This window comes from Passer domesticus, chromosome 11, assembly GCF_036417665.1.
Source record: "Passer domesticus isolate bPasDom1 chromosome 11, bPasDom1.hap1, whole genome shotgun sequence".
NCBI lineage: Eukaryota > Metazoa > Chordata > Aves > Passeriformes > Passeridae > Passer > Passer domesticus.
Window position 1 is genome coordinate 33949723 of NC_087484.1, and position 18908 is coordinate 33968630.

Below are 18908 nucleotides of genomic sequence, written 5' to 3' on the forward strand. Positions count from 1 at the left end.
ACTGTCCTAGAGCATCTCTGAGTTATAAGTTTAATGAGGAAATGCAGAGGTGTTCTGACACTGAAAATGCTGCTGGGTTCATGAAACAAGCATTGTGAGTCCTTGGCTACAGATATGGAGCTGGGCTGTGGTGGATCCATCTCCTCTCAGCAGTACCTGGTGACATTTTAGGAGAAGCATGGGAAGGTGATCACCCTCCACCTGAGAAAGGCTAAAGCCCAGAGAAAATCTCAATAGGTCAGAAGGAGAGACCATCTCCCCTTACTCTTCACTCATCACTTAACCTAACAGAACTTGCTCTGTTCCACCTGAGGGCAGCAGAAATGCTGAGGGTTTCTGATATCCAAGAACAGCAGCAAAGATACAGGGGATCTTAGCAAAAAAACCAGCAGAATTCTTGAACACGAAATGGTGTGTCTGTGTGTTACCGAGGAGGGTGTCTGGGAAATGCCTTTGATTTTGGTTCCAGGTATCTCCTCTAAATCTTCACTGTCCTTTCTCCATGAACAGGTCCCCATGTGCAGCCCCAAAAAATGTCCAACAGCAGCTCCATCAGCCACTTCCTCCTGCTGGCATTGGCAGACACGCGGCAGCTGCAGCTCCTGCACTTCTGCCTCTTGCTGGGCATCTCCCTGGCTGCCCTCCTGGGCAACGGCCTCATCATCAGCGCCGTAGCCTGCGGCCACCACCTGCACACGCCCATGTTCTTCTTCCTGCTCAACCTGGCCCTCAGCGACCTGGGCTCCATCTGCACCACTGTCCCCAAAGCCATGCACAATTCCCTCTGGGACACCACAACCATCTCCTGTGCAGGAGGTGTTGCTCAGGTTTTCCTGATTATCTTCTTAATGGGAGCAGAGTATTTCCTCCTGACCATCATGTGCTACGACCGCTACGTGTCCATCTGCAAACCCCTGCACTACGGGACCCTCCTGGGCAGCAGAGCTTGTGCCCACATGGCAGCAGCTGCCTGGGCCAGTGCCTTTCTCTATTCTCTGCTGCAAACGGCCAATACATTTTCCCTGCCCCTGTGTCATGGCAATGTCCTGTGCCAGTTCTTCTGTGAAATCCCCCAGATCCTCACCCTGCTCAGCCCAAGGCCCTGGAAAAGCAGATTAAAACACCCACCCAGAAAGTACCCTATGATTCCACGGTCAATCTTTCCTCTAGCACGGGTTTGCTGTCAGAGTCTGTATGGGATTATAAAATCACCAGGAGAAAAGAGCATGAACAAGTTCTGCTTTGACAGTCCCTCAAGGCTTTGAGGGAGAGGCTTTGTAGTGCTTACTTGTTCACAGGAGCACATAACAAGGGTTGAAACAGTAAAAATAGTCCAAAGCCTTTAGAAATTGGAAGGAAAACCTGAGGCACTGGGAGCTAGCAGCTCAGAAACGCGTGGCTTTTGCTCCTCTCTTCTACCTGAGAGCTTCCTGGGCAGGGGCAATTCTTCCAGTTGCATCACCGTGGCCATGGCTAGCAGGGGCAGCGAGCAGATGGATTTAGTTTTTCCTGCCAGCCCCTGAAATGCCAGTTGTCATTTGTGTGCACTGAGGATTCTGTTTCAGACTCTGAACTTGCGCAGCTGCTCCTTGGGCGCTGCTGGCCCGCAGGCGCAGCGGTGCTGCAGCAGCTGTCCCGCACACAGGGAGGGCTCTGGAGCCTCCCCAGGGCCACCAAGGAGCGGAGGAGGGAACGTGCCCGGGATCTGCTGCAGTACCGTGGGGTTGTGGGGGATCCTTCGGTCTCTTTGATGGGAGAGGGAAGGAGGCAGATGGAATCAAGATGGGACAGGGATCAGACAGCCCCACGCCAGGCAGCATTTTCTCCTCTGAGAGCTCCTCTGAGCTGAGCGAGCTAGTGAAGCCTGCAGAGCAAATGAGACCTGGGAGTGAGGGAAAGGCTGGTTGGAAAGGAGTCAGATAAAGCCCATGTGGGTATTTTTCCTGCCAAGGGGCTCCTGGAGAAACAAAGGAGACAAGAAAGATGTCTCATCTCCCAACATTTCCTGGGATATGCTTTTGTGGTTGCCTTGGCTGTGTTAGTGGTCACAGGTTATTGGGAGGACTCTATGATCTTAAAGGTTTTTTCCAATGGAAACAGTTCTGCAATTCTAAACCTCCATTCCTGATTTGGAGGATGCAGTCCCAATTAGACCCATATTTCAGTTTTTAAGGAATTTAGCATCTACCTTTCCTTGAAAGTAATAGGAATCAGGCTTTAAATGCTCTCAAAACACTTGAAATCCTTGCTCTTAAGCTATGTGTTTGAATTGAAGAGCTTTTGTCCACAAAAGTTGGACCATGGGATGAACGCAAGCAATTCAGTTGCAGTGGCACTTGTTTCACCTGCTTTTCTTCTTCCTTTCCCCATGGGTGGCCGATTTGGGAGTATTTGTCTTGCACTTGGAGTTCTGGCTCCGACTTGCTCATGGATGTGTGGTAAAATCTTATCTACCCCTTTCTACTAAAAAATGCTTGCAGACTGGTGGGAATTGCTAGAGACAAGGCTTACAAACCAGTCCCCAGTACGATTAGCCCAGTGTCCCTGCTTCAATCCAGGTATGCCTGTATTAAAAAGGAGCAAAGTATTCTAACTCACTCACCCCCTCCCTCCCCTTTTATTTGGTAGCTCTTGTAACGAGTCCTTACCATTCCAACTCTTAGTTATCAAATGTGTGAAGGCACAATACTGCTGTAGCAGAAGCCTGAGTTCAGTGAGAACATGTCCAAATCACTGGGACCCAACAGCAGTGGGCACGGTGAGAGACTTGGCTCTGCTGCCATGGCCATCCAGCCATGGAGAGAGCAGCTGCTGGGGCTTCCCCCATTCTGCCAAGAGCAGTCTGCCTCCAGCATGTGGACTGCATGGCCACAATTTGGAAAGAATGTGTAAAATGCATAGTTTGAATGTATTTTGATGGTGTCTGACATCACCTGACTGGAGCAGTTTGGTAGGCAGGATGCCCTGCGGGCAGAGCCATGGCAGGGATGGGTGGCTGGCACTGGCACTGGCAGTGTTATTTTTCCAGACAGGCTCCTGGTACATCTACAGGGGAGGGCACCAGCAGCTGTATCAGCCCAGAGAGCAGCAGCACTTGGAGGAGACCCTCATATGCAAAGAGCCTGTCACTCCCTTTGCTTTCTCCCACGGCAGCACAAGATGATTCCGCTGGAGGTGAAGGGCTGCTGCAGCCTGGAGACTCCTTCAGCCATCACTTGCTGCAATCTCATTCCTGCAGCTGTGCCTGGAGGATGTTGGCCTGCAGAGGTGCTGCCAATGTCCAGGAATGCCGCTTGGCCCAGAGAGGCAGTGTGTGTACAAAAGCTGCATTCAAAGCGCTGATTGCCAGACCCCGGAGCCGCTGGCAAGGGCAGCAGCTCTTCTTCATTCCATGCAGGTGAGAGCCCAGCCTTGGAGCCTGTCCCTGGGGACAGGGAAACACTCTGAGCATAGGTTTGAATTTTCAGGGACAGTCCAAATGAGAATTGCTTTGAGGCAGGTGTTGTAATGTTGGATTTGGGTGTGTCTGCAGGAAAGAAAGCAGGAATAAACTCCTGCCACCATGAAGGTGAACTTTTCATGGCCAATCTACACCCTACAGGTACACTGGTCATGTTGGCCCACTGAACACTGGGGGCATCTAATGCAGAGATCTTTGAATAGATAAGAGAGATGAGACTTGAAGAATAATTTTGCAGATGCAGAAAAAGGGATCAGACCCACGTGTCCCGTGGGTCAGGCTTAGTTCTGCCAAATCAAGGATGATTAGTTTTATCTGCTCTGTTGGAGAGTATTTTAGAATGACCTGCCAAGTGCTATTTCTATGAAGAAAATTTTGAATTGTCAGGAACTGCCAGGGTCAGAAATGTTTTGAGGAAGATGATGTTTATGTTGGGTTTGGATGTCTCTGCAATCAAGAAAGCAGGAAATAAACCCCTGGAACAATGAAGCAGAGCAAAAGTGGAATGTTTGGATGGTCAATTTGTTCCCTAAAGCTATCGGCCAGCTGAATTGTGGGCTCATCTACTGGGGAGTGCAGAGCTGCTTTTACTTCCACCGCCTGGTGCCATTGTTTGTGTCCCAGCACTTTGTTTGATGTGAAGAGAAATTAACCAATTCCCACACCAACCAGCTGCAACCCAGAACTGAGTGGGAATTCCAGAAATAAAGGACTTGAAAAATAGCTTTGGAGAGGGTTTACTTCCCAGACAGTGTGAAACCCTCAGGCGTGGCCAGGCTGGGCTTAAGGCTGGCTGCCCTTGGGAAGGGAAGGGAAAGGGATGGAGTTGGGGTGGGGTTTTGCAGCCATGGAAATGAGAGAACCACGGTCTAGTGCATCACAAAGGGGCAGCCCCATGGGCTGTTGTGTCACCAAGGGGCAGCCCCACGCTGGGGCTGTGAAGGCTGTGAAGGTTGTGGCTGGCACGGCCGCAGCGGCAGCAGACGCGTCTGGCTCTGCCTCTCTGTGCCGAGCGCTGGCGATCGGAGTCACCCGGCCTTGTTCTGAGGCTGGGCACCAAGCTCCTGTCGCTGGCTACACTGAGAGTGCTCCCAAATTCAAACCCAGATCCTTCTGCCAGGCAGAAGCACGGGTTCAAAGATGGAGTTTACTGGAAAAGGAAAAACCTCTGAAGGAAAAGGTGAGGATAGGAAGGAGCTGAAAGGCTGAAGCCAAATGGAAAAACAATCCCACCATATTTCAGGGAAAACTGCTCCATGGTGCTCAGTGCTGGCTATGGGCCAGAGTAGGTGGCTGACAGATAGAGATGATCCTGCAAGGATGCCCATGGCATCACAACATTCTGTCATTAGTTTACTCTGCTTTCTCCTTTTTGACAGCAGCCAAATCACTCATACTGTCAGCCAGGACAGGGACTGTGGCCACAGCTGAGCACAGACTGGACATGGTCATGAGATGCAAGTCCTGTTGCTTTCCTTGCCATCAATGTCGGGTCTCACTACAGATAAATTTCCCATTCTTCCTCTGCTTGCTGGTCAGGTCCAACCCTGAGGATGGTATTACAGTGCTACAGAAACACCAATAAGGCCTGCCTGTTGCTGACAGGACTTGGTGGTTTACAGAAATAGCAGTCACAGCTGTGTGGGTTTTTCCTGTCGATTCACAGGCCAGACTGAAGAAGGAATATTTTCTCCTCTTATCATTGGAGCCTTTGCCTTTTCCCTTCTGACTTGCCAGCTTCATACTGTTCATAGGAATTAAATGCAGGCTAGTTCCATGAAAAATGAACCCAAATAAATTTTCTCTAAAATTAAAAATTCTTCCCCTTGACTGCCACACCCATTAGATGTGTTAATGATAAAGGTGGGAATTCACCTAACTCTTTCCCTTGTGAGCATGGCTCAGCCTCACACAGAGGTGAGGGGGTAGAGCTGGGCCAATCTCAAGTGGGAGGGAGGGTCTTGTGGCAGCCCAGAGAGCCTGTGCACATTGCCAGGGAACAGCTGTGCCCTGCATGTGCCCCTGCAATGAGCTGTGCTGCTGCCAGTGCCTGTGGAGCTGGAGGGCTGCTCAGCTGTGGGGCAGGGAGAGGAGCAGGAGGGTGCATGTGCAGCTGAGCCATTGCTGGAGAGCACAGGGCTCTGGGCTCCCTGCTGTCCCAGGGCAGCCCAGAGGCCAGGGTGCTCCTGTGGCAGCCCTGTGGAAGTGGATCAGGGTTTTCCCCTGGTCTGCCTCAAGTGCCTGCCAGCAGGAGCATATCTCCCTATGCAGCTAATTAGAAGTTTGCAGGGAATGTGTCCCATGAGATATGGAACTTCAGATGCTTTAGGTTTGCATTTTGGTTTCACTTATATTTTGTGTCTCCACTTTGCAGGCTTGTCTGGCTACCCTCTTGCCAAGAGGTTTTCCCTGGCAAGTCCCTCTATGCTCCTTCCCTCCAAGCCATTGCCTCCCATCCAGAAGAGCTCTCCTTCTACCAAGCCAAGCCTGATATGCAGCGGAGAGCAAGAAAATGGGAAAGATGGCATTGGCTATGCTGAGGACAGGAGAAAAGAAGAGGAGCTGAGTTCAGAGGGACAAGGACATAAAGTAAGGAGACCAAGCTAAGTGCAGTGTGGTCAATTTTCAGTTTCTGTGCTGTCAGCAGAGCTCTCAGACCTTTTTCCTGACTGGAAATGTCCCTCTCACTGAAGTTGAACAGGTCCTGATTTGGTTCTTTAGCTGGCCCAGAAATGATGCGATACAAACAAAGGGTGTGCATCTGCCCCTGCTGCCTCCATTCCCATTCCTGGCCATGGCATGGGGGCCCTGGAGGAACTTGGGCAGGCAGAGACCTTGCAGAGAGCAGCAGGGCAGGGAGCTCTGCTGAACATCCTAAATGCCAGTGAGGCTGAGATGGTGGATGTGTGGGGGCTGGAGAGCAGCGAGCATCCTGAGAGCTCAGCAGCAGCATCTGGGCTCAAAGGCTGCTGGGGAAGTGTAGGAGGGAAGGGCAGCAGTAGAAGAAATGAGGGGCTTGAGAAGAGCAGGTTTTGGCCTCCCACAGAATGGCTTTCTGGGGACATGGCTGGAGATCAGCACTGGCTGTGAGGTACCTTAGGGGCAAGGAGATCTAAAGCCTCTCCCATGACATCCAAAATGCCCGTGGAGGCAGTGACACCTCAGAACACCTTGATGTAAAACATGAGAATGCCAGCAGGGAATGCAGCCACTCTTTTAGAAAACTGAGCACAAGGGGAGAGATGCCAAATGTGTGCCATGGTCTCTCCCTCACCATCTCCCTTTCCATTCCCCCTCCTGGGCCAAGCTGCTCCATCAGTTTGCCTTGTCTTTTCCTGCCAGGACACAGTTAAATGCACATCTAAATGTCTTGAGGCATCAATGGGGGCAAGGCTGCATGCTTGATCTGAGCACTGTGTTCTACTCTTTGCAGGCTTCCTTGCTGTATTCCAATGGAGGGGATATGAAGAAGGGGTCATTGGGACCACCTCGGATTCCCCCCATAGGCAAGGCAGTAAGTCTCTCTCTTGGCAGTGCTGTGGGCTCTCTGCAAAGCTCACCGCAGCTGGAATTCCAGGAGTCCCAGGAAATGAGGTAAGCCAAGGTGTCTGCTGCTGCTACAGTGTGCTGTTCACCTGTGTGTTCCCGTTCCAAAGTGTGGTTATTTTGCACAGCCAGGTGCCCCATGTATTTAGGCAAACCTCTGTGTATTCCCCATTTTGCCGATCTATGATGACCCAGCACAATGTCAAAGCCAGCACCAATGTGCCAAGAGCAGAGGTGGTGGTGGGGAAGAGGAGGCAGGGCTTCAAAGCACCTCAAGATGGGTCCTCTGCTGCACTTGGCTATTGATTCCCTTTGGAATGGTGTGCTCTTATTTGGGAAGTGAATTGCATGGGTCTGGGTCCTGCAGATATTTGAATTCTGTCATTCTTGACTGTTAACTTCTGCACCCATGAGATTATGTATGGGCCAATACTGGCTACTGGAGAGGGGTCTGCAAATTCAGGTGCTGCTTCTGTAAACATTAGGAATAATTTCTCTGTGCCTGGGCCTCCACTGTGAAATGAGATGCCAGAGAAGTTTTGGGGTATAGATGTATAATCTGATCAATGTTTAATATTTTGATCTGGGCTTAAGATCAAAGAGGGCAAGGTGGTAGACAAGAGTTATAGGACCGTACCTGATGGAAAGATATTGGCTTGGATATGGGAGAGAAAATGTAGCTGTCAAGCTTATCCAAGTGATAACAATAAAGAAGGAGACACAGAAGTATAATTTGAATTGGAAATCTTTGGGAGGGCTTTTAAAGTGCAACCTGAATATCCTCCCCTAGCAGCTGAGTTGGAAAAAGCCTTTTTGTTCTTGAAAGAGCCAGGAGGTGTCATAGCATTCTCGGGAGACAGCAGTGCTCTGACCACATGTAGCATGAGACTGTCACCAGGTTAAGGCACGAGCAGGCAAAGTCAAGCTTTGGCACCTGTACAAAAGTAGCTGCCCTCCATACAGTCTCGTGTCTCAGCTGAGCAGCTCTTGCTGCTTCAGTGTGGCTGTAGGAACCACTTGGCTCCAAAAGGAGAGACAGCAGAATTGGGGAGTTAGGATGCAAGTTGAGGAATGACTGATGGTGGTGAGGAAGAGGAGGCAGGGCTTCAAAGCACCTCAAGATGAGTCCTCTGCTGGACTTGGCTATTGTTTCACAGAGAGCTTGGCCAGCTCTCTGTGACTCCCGCAATGGAAAGCTTAAGGAAAATTAATCAGCTTTGCATCCTGGTGTGTTTCTGTGTTGCATTTCCTCCTTCATCAGAGTGCCCATGCTAAGAAGGTTTACATCCTTTCATGGTACAGGCATTCCCTCCCTTCTCTTTCTACCTCCTCACGTGTTCATTGTCCTCCATTTTCTCCAGGTCAGGATGCAGCAGCAGAAGCAAGGAGGAGAACTCTGAACATGCAGGTAGGTACAAGGCATGTCTGTCCTAAAAAGACCATTGTGGTCTTGACTCAGAGGTGACATTTTGAATGCTTGGTTAAAACCCATTCTTTTAAAAATTTCTTTAAATGCATTTCAGTTTTTTGATGGGCTCAGTGGACTCTCCCAGAGCCCAGTCACTGGGAGTGTTCTCTGGTGGTGCAGTGAAAATTCCTCCACTTTGCAGGCATGACTAGGTTCATTTTCTCCAAGTCTTTCCGACCATGTCCCTCTTCGCTCCTTCCCTCAAAGCCATTGCCTCCCATCAGGATCAGCTTTCCTTCTTCTAACAATAATAAAATGTACAGCATGGAGAAAGAGAACAAGCAAAGTGGCACTGGCTATGATAATGACAGTAGAAAACACCAGGAGCAGAGTTCAGAAGGAAAAAGTTATAAGGTAAGGAGACCAAACTATGTCCTGTGCAGTAGATTTTCAGTTTATGTGCTGGAGGCAGAGATTGGAGATCTTTTCCTGTGGTGTGACCTCAGGGAAGCAGCTGAGCCAAAGAAGAGCTCAGCTGGACACTGTGCTTCAGGCTGTCTCTGCAGTGGATGTGGAGTGCAGACTTCATATCCTCAGCATGTGTCAATAACAGGAGAGGTCTTTGAATGGTTTCTGGGCTCTGTTGTGGTTCTTCCTCTGTCTCGTGGCTAAGAAAACACCAACAAGCAGTCAGAGCAGCTAAAGTTGTCCAATCTGGACAAGCTGTCCTAGATTTAGTAACCTATGGGTATCTGTGAGCCATGTCTATGTCTTGGTGGTGTTTTTGGTCAGCTGTGTCTGGTTGGGATGGAACAAGGTCTTTGCTGGAGCAGGCAGTCCTGCAAAGTCAGTTCCAGGTTGTCTCAGCTTTTGACTTGTACAGCCATGCCCTCTGCACAGTTGTCTCTGCTGCTATTTCTAGACTTCATCAGCTTCTGGGCAGCTGTGTGCTGTGGCATGGCTTTGTCCAGAGGGAAGGGGTGGGAGGTGGCCATGGGGAGAGCAGCCCAGAGCCCAGGCACACAATTGCCTTGGCAGCAGGACCAGGAGCTGCAGTTGTTTTGGGTTTGCCATGGGGTGCAGGAGGAGGCAGATGAACAAGAGTTTTGGTAGACAAAATGTCCAATCAAAGGCTTGGGTACTTGATGTCAGCCTTGCTGAGAAAGGGCCCAGTGTCTTCCTGACAGGAATTGACCCTCTCACTGAAGTTGAACAGGTCCTGATTTGGTTCTTTAGCTGGCCTAGAAATGATGGGATACAAACAAAGGGTGTGCATCTGCCCCTGCTGCCTCCATTCCCATTCCTGGCCATGGCATGGGGGCCCTGGAGGAACTTGGGCAGGCAGAGACCTTGCAGAGAGCAGCAGGGCAGGGAGCTCTGCTGAACATCCTAAATGCCAGTGAGGCTGAGATGGTGGATGTGTGGGGGCTGGAGAGCAGCGAGCATCCTGAGAGCTCAGCAGCAGCATCTGAGCTCAAAGACTGCTGGGGAAGTGTAGGAGGGAAGGGCAGCAGCAGAAGAAATGAGGGGCTTGAGAAGAGCAGGTTTTGGCCTCCTGCAGAATGGCCTTGTGGGGACATGACTGGAGATCAGCACTGGCTGTGAGGTACCTTAGGGGCAGGGAGAGAATAGTGATCTAAACCCATTCCCAGGACACCCCATCCTCCAGGTGGAGGCAGTGGCACCTCAGAACATTTTGATGTCAAATATGTGAATGACAGCAGGGAATGTAGAAAACTGAGCTCAAGGGGAGAGGTGCCAAATCTGTGTCCTGGGATCTCCTTCACCACTTACCTTTCCTAGGTCAACATTCCCCATCCTGGGCCAAGCTGCTCCATCAGTTTGCCTTGTCTTTTCCTGCCAGGACACAGTTAAATGCATATCTAAATGTCTTGAGGCATGAATGGGGACAAGGCTGCATGCTTGATCTGAGCACTGTGTTCTACTCTTTGCAGGCTTCCTTGCTGTATTCCAGTGGAGGGGATATGAAGAAGGGGTTATTGGGACCACCTCTGATCCCCCCCATAGGCAAGGCAGTAAGTCCCTCTCTTGGCAGTGCTGTGGGCTCTCTGCAAATCTCTCGGCAGCTGGAATCCCAGGAGTCCCAGGAGATGAGGTAAGCCAAGGTGTCTGCTGCTGCTGCAGTGTGCTGTTCACCTGTGTGTTCCCGTTCCAAAGTGTGGTTATTTTGCACAGCCAGGTGTCCCATGTATTTAGGCATTTTGCCCATCTATGATGACCCAGCACAATGTCAAAGCCAGCACCAATGTGCCAAGAGCAGAGGTGGTGGTGGGGAAGAGGAGGCAGGGCTTCAAAGCACCTCAGGATGAGTCTTCTGCTGCACTTGGCTATTGTTTCACACAGAGCCTGGCCAGCTCTCTGTGACTCCCGCAATGGAAAACTTAAGGAAAATTAATCAGCTTTGCATCCTGGTGTGTTTCTGTGTTGCATTTCCTCCTTCATCAGAGTGCCCATCTTATGGCGGTTTTCCTTCTTTCATGGTACAGGCATTCCCACCTTTCTCTTTCTACCTCCTCACATGTTCATTGTCCTCCATTTTCTGCAGGCCAAGATCCAACAGCAGAAGCAAGGAGGAGAGCTCTGAACATGCAGGTAGGTACAAGGCATGTCTGTCCAAAAATGACCATTGTGGTCTTGACTCAGAGGTGACATTTGGAAAGCTTGATTAAAACCCATTCTTTTTTAAATTTCTTTAAATGCATTTCAATTGCTTGACGGGCTCAGTGGACTCTCCCAGAGTCCAGTCACTGGGAGTGTTCTCTGGTGGTGCAGTGAAAATTCCTGCAGTGTGAATTGTTGAGTGGCAGGAGCAGGAGTGGCCCAAAGCCACCTATGGCAGGTTCACCATGACAAATCTCTTCCCTGGCTCTCTCTGCCTGTGTCAGTGTTGCAGACTGAGGCTGGGGGAGGAGATGCCTTCTGCCTTGTCCTCCCTCCCTGCCTTGCCTGATCCCTGACAAGTGGAATTGTGCCAGACAAAATGCACTCTCTGGTGCATCTGGCTCAGCCAATGCTTTCAAGTTGAAAGCCTCAATGACACTGTTGTTGTTCCTCTGCCATCTCTGGGTGTGTCATGATGGGACAGATAAGACTTGAAGAAATAATTCTGCTGATGCAGAAGAATGGATCAGAAGCCCTGGTCCCTTTGCTCCGGGTTAGTTCTGGCAAATCCTGGGTACGGCCCCTTTGGAATGACTCCTTAATTGCTGATGTGCAGCTGGAATGCTTAATGCAGCTAGGAAGAAGTATTGCTCAGTAAGGAAGGTGACATTTTTTCTGGACTCATTCTGGACTAGAAATGACCTATGACATTAATCCTTAGCTGTCTCACTTTTATTACTGACTGAAGCATTCTACAGGGTGAAGGAATCCAGTTTTAGGACAGGGATTCCTCTCAAACTGCGTGGCTGCTGTATTAATTTACCCTCTGTGAAGCCATGTAAAGAATTAGTTCTCTTAGTTCTAACAGCTCTGTTGGAGAGTATTTCAGAATGAGCTCCATTGTTCTTCTTGCAATTAGAAAATCAGCCTTTAGTCAGGCTGGCCCAAAATTGGCCCACTCTCATACAGTTCAGAAGGAAAATCCTTGGGGAAAATGAATTATCTAGTGCCAAGAACACAGTTCATGTTTGGGTAACACTCCTGCAATGCTAAGTTTTTCTTTGCATGTCCTCTAAAATATTCCAACAAAGAGAAGAAAATGTTGATCTAAATGCATCCAGGTATTAGAACCTGGGACTTTTAGGAACCAAAAGAAGATGTTTACTAATATCAGCATGAATAAGAGCAGATAAAAATTGCTGTCAAGAGCAATCTCCATCTCTGCCCATCTCTGTCAGACACAGAGGCTCTCCAGGATCCAGGGGCTGGGGCCTTCATCATGCAGCAGGTTTCAGTCTGCTGGCCAGCAGAGTAATGTCATGTCTGCTGCCAGTAGCCCATCCCTTGGGAGAGGGTCTAGGCATTGTACCTTGCTGCTCTCAGTCACAGTGTCTGTGTCTTCTGAGGGCTCTGCAATCCTGGAACCTGTCTTGCCTGTTGCCCAGCATTGTGGTTTTGGGGGCTTGACATCTGCCAGAGATTTACACAAACCTTTGCTTTCATTTCCAGGCCTCCCACTGAGCCAGGCCAAGGAGATGGATCATCACACTGATCCTGGTCTTACGAGTGACACAGACCTGAGGGAAGGGTTTGGAAAGGTAAGAGAGAAGGACAGGGATGAGCAGATTTCCTTTCCAGTGGCGGTTTAGTGCTTGGCCCAAAATGTCACTGAAAATCATGGTCTTCCTCTCCTGGGCAATGTGGATTCTCTTGGGAATATATTTGACAACTAGAGAGCAATTGCTTGGCTATTTCCAGTGGTGCCAAGGTGTCTGGTTTGCAGATGGTGCTAAGGTCATGCCAGAAGCATTCTTTATGTGCAAAGGCTGTTTTAGAGAAGTTCTGAATGACAGAACAAGCTACACATCAGTGAAAGTGGGCAAAGTGCATCCTCGGAAGCAGAGAAGCAAAGATTCTAATGTTGTGTGTAAGCAAGTCTGCAAAAGAAAATGGGAGAGTTTGATTTTTCCTGGTTACCTTTCTGGCTGTATGTCACGGCCCTCTCATTCTCAAGTTTTCTGCTCATTAACAGCAGTGTTTCTGCAGCTTGTTTTCACATGACTCCTCGTTTTGGTCTCCTGATGTCAGAGACCAAGTCCTTCAGAGTCCTTTAGAGCTGAGTCCTTCAGAAGCCAGGAAGTGAGAAACAGCTGCAATTCCTGGCCATGAGTGTTAAGCAACAGCTAATTACCCCTCCTTGCTGGATATTGCACATGGTTTTCATTCTCCTGCCATGGCCTGTAGGAACTGAACTGCCTGCTCACTGGCCGTGTCAGCTTTTCCTCTGTCTTGGAGCACTCCTATGACCTTCATGCTTCAAGCAGGGCTTCCTGACATAGGCTGCAATTGGAGCAGTGTAAGGTTGTGGCACGGAAGTGTTCCACCTGGCTGTTTGTAATTGCCAAGGTGAGGACGGGAGACATTCCTCTGAAACTTTTGGAATGGATATGGAGCTGCATTGAAACCTATGGCACTCTGTGGACTCTGTGCTCCTGAGGAGATGTTGTGTCTGGTTTGTGTGTCTCTCCTTACAGTCTATGATACATTTTCATTGCACCTAGATCCGTGCTGCATTGTGCATGTTGGCTCAAAAGAACTTAGAGCGGAAGGACACAGAGATTTTGGAGAGACAGATGAAGAAAAGGAGGCAAAGGAAAACATCCTTGCAGCCCATTCTGGAGATAGTTGAGCCCGGGGATGAAGCTGAAGCAAGTAAGTGGTGGCTACACTTGTGGTGGTCCTTTTTGACCACTTGCTTGCCCTTTGCACAGTGTTGCAGTCAGACTGGGGGACTGTTCCACTTGCATTTGAGTGGAAGCTTGCTTGGGATTTAATTCTGTTTCTGAAAGAAAAATACAGGAGCATGAAGTGTCTTGCCCATGGCCTCAGTGAGTCAGTAACAGAATATCAGTTTCCCCCCTTCACCTCGAAAGTCTTTCAGAGTAGAAAATTCTGTCTTGCAAAGCACACTAGAGCTTCAGACTCTCTCCTGGAGAGCAGCCTCCAGGCAAGGTGAGTCCAAAAGAATGCTTTTCAACCAGGGTGCAACCTGGAAGAAACAAAATGCAACTCCTTCTCATGAAAACACCAGAGATCCTTCTCCTGCCACTCCCTGCTGAGGAGCTGGTGCTGTAGAGCTGTGCTGAAGCCCCCAGGCAGTGCTTCTGCTGTAGCCCCGGGAGCAAGCAGTGTTCCCGACTGAATCCTGGCCGAGGGGCTCTGCCTGCAGGGCTGTGAGCGCTGCCGAGGGCGGCAGCAGGGCCCTCAGGAGGCAGCACTCAGCCCCAGGGCAGCACGCAAGGTTATCTGCACTTTCTCTGGTAACTTCCCCTGCCAGCCTCTGGAACAGGAAAACAAAAACAAAGCAGTACTGGGTTTCCTTGTTTCTTAGGGGAAGCATTGCTGCAATTTGGTTTGAAGCTAGAAGAGAGTAGATTTAAAGTAGATATTAGAGATATTTTTTTTAAAGGAAGGGGATTAAAAGCTGGAAGGGTTTGCCCAGAGAAGCTGTTGTTGGTCCATCCTTGAAGGTGTTCAAGGCCAGCTTACATGGGGCCCTGGGGAACCGGATCAGGATGAAGATGTCCCTGCTCACAGGGGTTGGACTAGATGGTGCCTAAAGGTGCCTTCCAACCCAAACTCTTCTAGGAATCTGTGATTCTTTTTCCCATATTAGTGTGCCATTGTTATATGTGAAGTTCTTTGGGATAACAAAGAGATGTTACCCAGCTCTGGCAAGTTTTCTCACCCTTTCCATCATTACCTTATCTAGTGCCTTGCACTTAGAAGCTCCTCTTTGGTCCCTGCAGACTTTAGCCTACCACCTGTTGATGGCACAGCTTCTAGAGTGCAGAGAAAACACCCTGGTAGTGCCTTGAAGAAGAAGGTCTTGAAGAAGCAGGACAATGTGTCCCTACTGCTCAATAGGCCCATCATCCATGGGGATGGCAGCTTCCCACGCAGCTCCTCAGGTAAGCCTGCTCCATGGCAGCTTTTTCCACACAGGGTTTTCCTTGCACAAGGAGTACAAACTGCCTCCTGCCTCAGCCAGCACAGCTGGGATCTTGGGTCCGTAGTCTGTCCTGAGAATGAGCAGCAAATCTACTTTTGAGTTACTCCAGCTTGGGAGTGCTGGAGCAGTGGTTCTTAGAGCTCTGTTGGAAAGCTGAGCTGAATCAAGTAGTGTAAAGGCCTAAGCTCTGGCTTTTGCCCATCCTGATAGTCCAAACTACAGCACTGGTGCCAGGAGGCAGCACTGGTGGCTGCAGGGTGAGCTGCAGGGCAGTCTGCCAGGGTGTGCTCACCGTGCACCTGCGAGAACCACCACCATCAGTTGCTCACTCACCATCTGGCCCTCTGCCTGTGCTGCTGTCCAGTTCTGCAGCCAGCTTTTCTGCTATCCCAGCAAGGGCTGTCTCTGCAGGGCAGTCAGCAGCTTGGTGCAGTCGTGCTGCTGCTGCTCCCAGAAGTGCCTGAAGGCTCCTCGCTGCTGCCATCCCACAGCCTGCAGTGCCAAGAGGGAACAAGCAGTGCCTCCTGTGTCACCCAGCAAATACAGCGGCCATGTGCAGCCGATGACACCAGGAGGGGCTGCCTGCTGCTCCCAGGCTGTTTGCTGCCTGCAGGAAATACACAGCAGATAGTCCCTAGTGGCTCCTGTCTCTCCTTTGTGGGGAGCCTGCCTGTGCTGTGATCCCAAGCAGGGTGAGATAAGAAGATGGCAGCTAGGAGTGATACTTCAATGCTCTTTTCTAGTGATGCTGCTTCCATGCCCAGAATTGACCAGAACTAGCCTGAGGTGTCTCTCCATTCATACTGAATGCAGATGTGTATGCCTACATACTTCTGCAGTGACATCACTGGTGTCAGTGGCTGGGGTACCTCAGTGACATCCAGATTAGCTCCTGTCTGAATATTTCTCTTGTTATGGTTCCTCCATACTTTGTGAGAGCATGCAAGGTAGCACAAAAACCCTATAAAGTCTAGGGCAGTTCATCAAGATTCTGTGCAATATTTATACTCCATCATTGTAGACAGTTGAAATGTTTTCATCTACACATTAGAAAATGAGCTTTTTAGTGCACAACATGAAATTTTTGATTGGCAGTGCTTTTGATGACAAATGGGTTTCCTAAGAAATGCATTTATCATCTGATTTTCTTCATACCCTGTAAGTTTTTTTCCTTACCATAAAATTTAATTAAGGCAAACCCAGGTCAACTGATCAACAAGAGAGTGTGTCTGCCAACAATGTGGATCTGTATTTGCATATTTTTATCCTCAGAGTGCATTTGGAAACCTTTTTAATCAACTGTCTAGTCTGGAAATTACATTTTTCCACAAGAGAAAGCTTAGAACCTACTGAGTTTGCAAACACATCCATTAGATGACCAATTTCACCTCAGCATCTTTGAAATACAGGCAGTGTGCACCTCTGAAAGAGTACAGATTGATGATGTTTGGAAAGAACAACATCCATAAAGTACTCCCTTCCCAATAGTAGGGATACTAAAATGTATGTGCACTCAGCTGCCTGCTGTCTAGAATATTTGCAGTCCGTGGGAACAGAGGCGCTGTCAGGTGGGAAGGGTCAGGTATGGCTGTTCCCTGGTAGCTGCTCCGTGAGGATTGAGCCGGGCCCAGCAGGGCTGGCCTGTTCAGGCTTGGCTTGGTGCTGTCTCCAGGCAGCTGCAGGTCTCTCCTCAGGGAGCTGCAGAGGGCCCCTGTCCTCAGGGCTGGGGAAATCAGGGTGCTGAGACAAGAGGGGCACTGAGGGGTTCCCTCCTGGGCAGCGAGTGCTGCTGGTCAGCGCTGTCTGGCAGGGAGCGGGAGCTCTGCGGCCGCAGGAACCTGCCGCTGGCCGTGGCACCTGTGGCCCTGGGGAGCTGGGGCTGCGGGGCAATTGTCAGGTTTAGCCTGGAGCTGTGCCCAGCTGGGGGGCTGGGAGGATGCAAGGAGCCCCAGGAGCCAGAGAGCAGGGAAGTCTCTGAGCCAGTGCCAGCTGGCACCACAGGGAACCCTGGCTGGGAGATGGGGCTGCAGGCCGCTCCATGGCGGGGTGCCTTGCCCGGGCCGCAGCGCCCATGGCCGACCCTCTCCTTGCAGTGACCTCGCAGACGGCCACTGGTGCCCAGTGCCGAGAGGAGCCGCTCCGTGGGCATGGGCAGAAGGACAGAGCCTCTCCAGACCCACAGCACTCCTTGCTGGAGGCACTCTCCTTGCTCGGCAGCGATGACTGGTAAGAAAGGCCTTGTTCACTCTGTGTCCCTCTTGGCATTAACGTAGGTTAGAATCGTGTCTTGCTAGTACCTCTGAGCCCCCGAGAGCCCAGAGTGGACAAAGGGCACTCCAGAGCAGTGAGAGGATAAAGATTTGAGAGCAGCCTTTTCTTGGCCTTGCTCTGCAGCACTGCTCCAGCTGCAGCAGCTCCGTGCTGCTTCCTCGCTTTGCCTGTTGTTCCATGGAGCTGCAAAGGAAACCTTGAGGGGATGGCAGAAGTTTTGAGTGTAGAGAGTTGGGTGCCTTGGGCCACTGGCCCAGTGGGACTGAGTAAGATTCCTCTCTGCCCCCACTGCTGACAGCAATGGCAGGTGACAGCGTCTCCCTGTGACCTCCTGCATGGGAGTCCCAGAAGCAGCTCCAGGGAGTTCCTCCAGGGACTTGTGCTGTCCAGTCCCTCAGCCTGTCATTACTCCTGAAGGGCTCATGGCAGAAGAGAAGGAAAAAGAAATGAAATCCTCTAGGAATCTTGCACTTTTGGAATTCAACTTTTTCCTTCTCACTGCTTCATATGGGCCTGAGATGTTTTGTCAATACTCACCATGTGTCCCAAAATTATACACAGGCAGAAGGAGGCCCAGAGGTGATAACCCTACAAATGTTAGGTGATATTGGTTTTCTTTTTAATGTCTTTTTGATCACTCCCTGGTAGATGCTTCATTCACACAGGGGTAAGGACTCCATACACACTGGGATGAGCATGAAAAATCTGCCACGATGCATCTCCTTGTGCAGTCACCTTTGTTTTGTCCTTTCTCTTCTGCTTTCTCTTCCCCATTTCTCATGGGTGCCCTGTGAGGTGCAGAGAGCTTCTGCAGGTGTAGGGGGTCCAGATGATGCTCAGGGGTGCCAGTGGGATCAGTCGCCAGCCCTGTGCTGCAGCCCTGATGCCTCACATTCCTTCCTGTAGCTGAGGCCCTGCACAAAGTGCTGAGAGACAGAGTTGTTTGCACCTTTTAAATAACACGTTGCTGTTGTGGGGGTTGTTTTAGGTAGGGGGTTTTGGGAAAAGCCAGAGTTTCAACAGTTCTTGCTCAGGGGGGGAATCTCCTGGGACATCCTGGTGCTTTTTTTGGGGAATATGTGAGGAGGAGTGGAGGGGGTGACAGAGAGAGGCCTAGATGGCAGAGGGGAAACTCAGCTCCAGAGTGCCAGTGCAGACTCTCAGTGCTGAACTGCCTGCTGGGGCTGACAAAAAAGGAAAATGCCCCAATAACAGCCAGGTGGGACTGTGTCTCAGGGACAGGCACAGGGAGGTGACAAGAAACAGCAGTTTGGTCTGGTCTACAGCTTCTAGGAAGCAGTGCCAGGGGGGCATCATGTGCCAGAGATTTCAGAAAGGCTGTCTGCTTAAATGGCCACTCTGAAACCCCTCTATTCACCTCTTGGATTTGTGTAGGCTTTTGACAGCCACATCATCCTGTGGCAACCTTTTCCACAACTAAATTAAGTACTCCTTGAAAAGCACCTCCCATTGTTTGACTGAGCTGCCAGCCTGATAATCTCAGAGGGTGCTGCCTTGGTGGAGAGAAAAAATCAATCTTCTGCCTTTCAGGGAGATGAAGGAGAAGGGACTCTACAACATCAAACACC

General features: G+C 50.2%; 1 protein-coding gene across 1 annotated transcript; it reads left to right on the top strand.

The window, feature by feature from the left end:
• The first annotated feature begins 4438 nt into the window (after nucleotides 1-4438).
• LOC135278296 (uncharacterized) lies at nucleotides 4439-17278 on the top strand. The gene is made up of 11 exons (XM_064384854.1): nucleotides 4439-4640; nucleotides 5835-6049; nucleotides 6894-7054; nucleotides 8368-8414; nucleotides 8617-8828; nucleotides 10370-10530; nucleotides 10981-11027; nucleotides 12546-12634; nucleotides 13598-13748; nucleotides 14846-15007; nucleotides 17142-17278. Exons 1-11 carry the CDS (start codon nucleotides 4601-4603, stop codon nucleotides 17276-17278), a joined length of 1422 nt encoding a protein of 473 aa, XP_064240924.1. The 5' UTR covers nucleotides 4439-4600.
• The last annotated feature ends 1630 nt before the right edge of the window (nucleotides 17279-18908 follow it).

Coding starts and splice junctions, on each gene's coding strand:
- LOC135278296 (XM_064384854.1), top strand. CDS start 4,601: ATGGAGTTTACTGGAAAAGGAAAAACCTCTGAAGGAAAAG. Junction 6,050..6,893: donor CAGAGGGACAAGGACATAAA/GTAAGGAGACCA, acceptor TACTCTTTGCAG/GCTTCCTTGCTGTATTCCAA. Junction 15,008..17,141: donor CTTCCCACGCAGCTCCTCAG/GTAAGCCTGCTC, acceptor CTCTCCTTGCAG/TGACCTCGCAGACGGCCACT.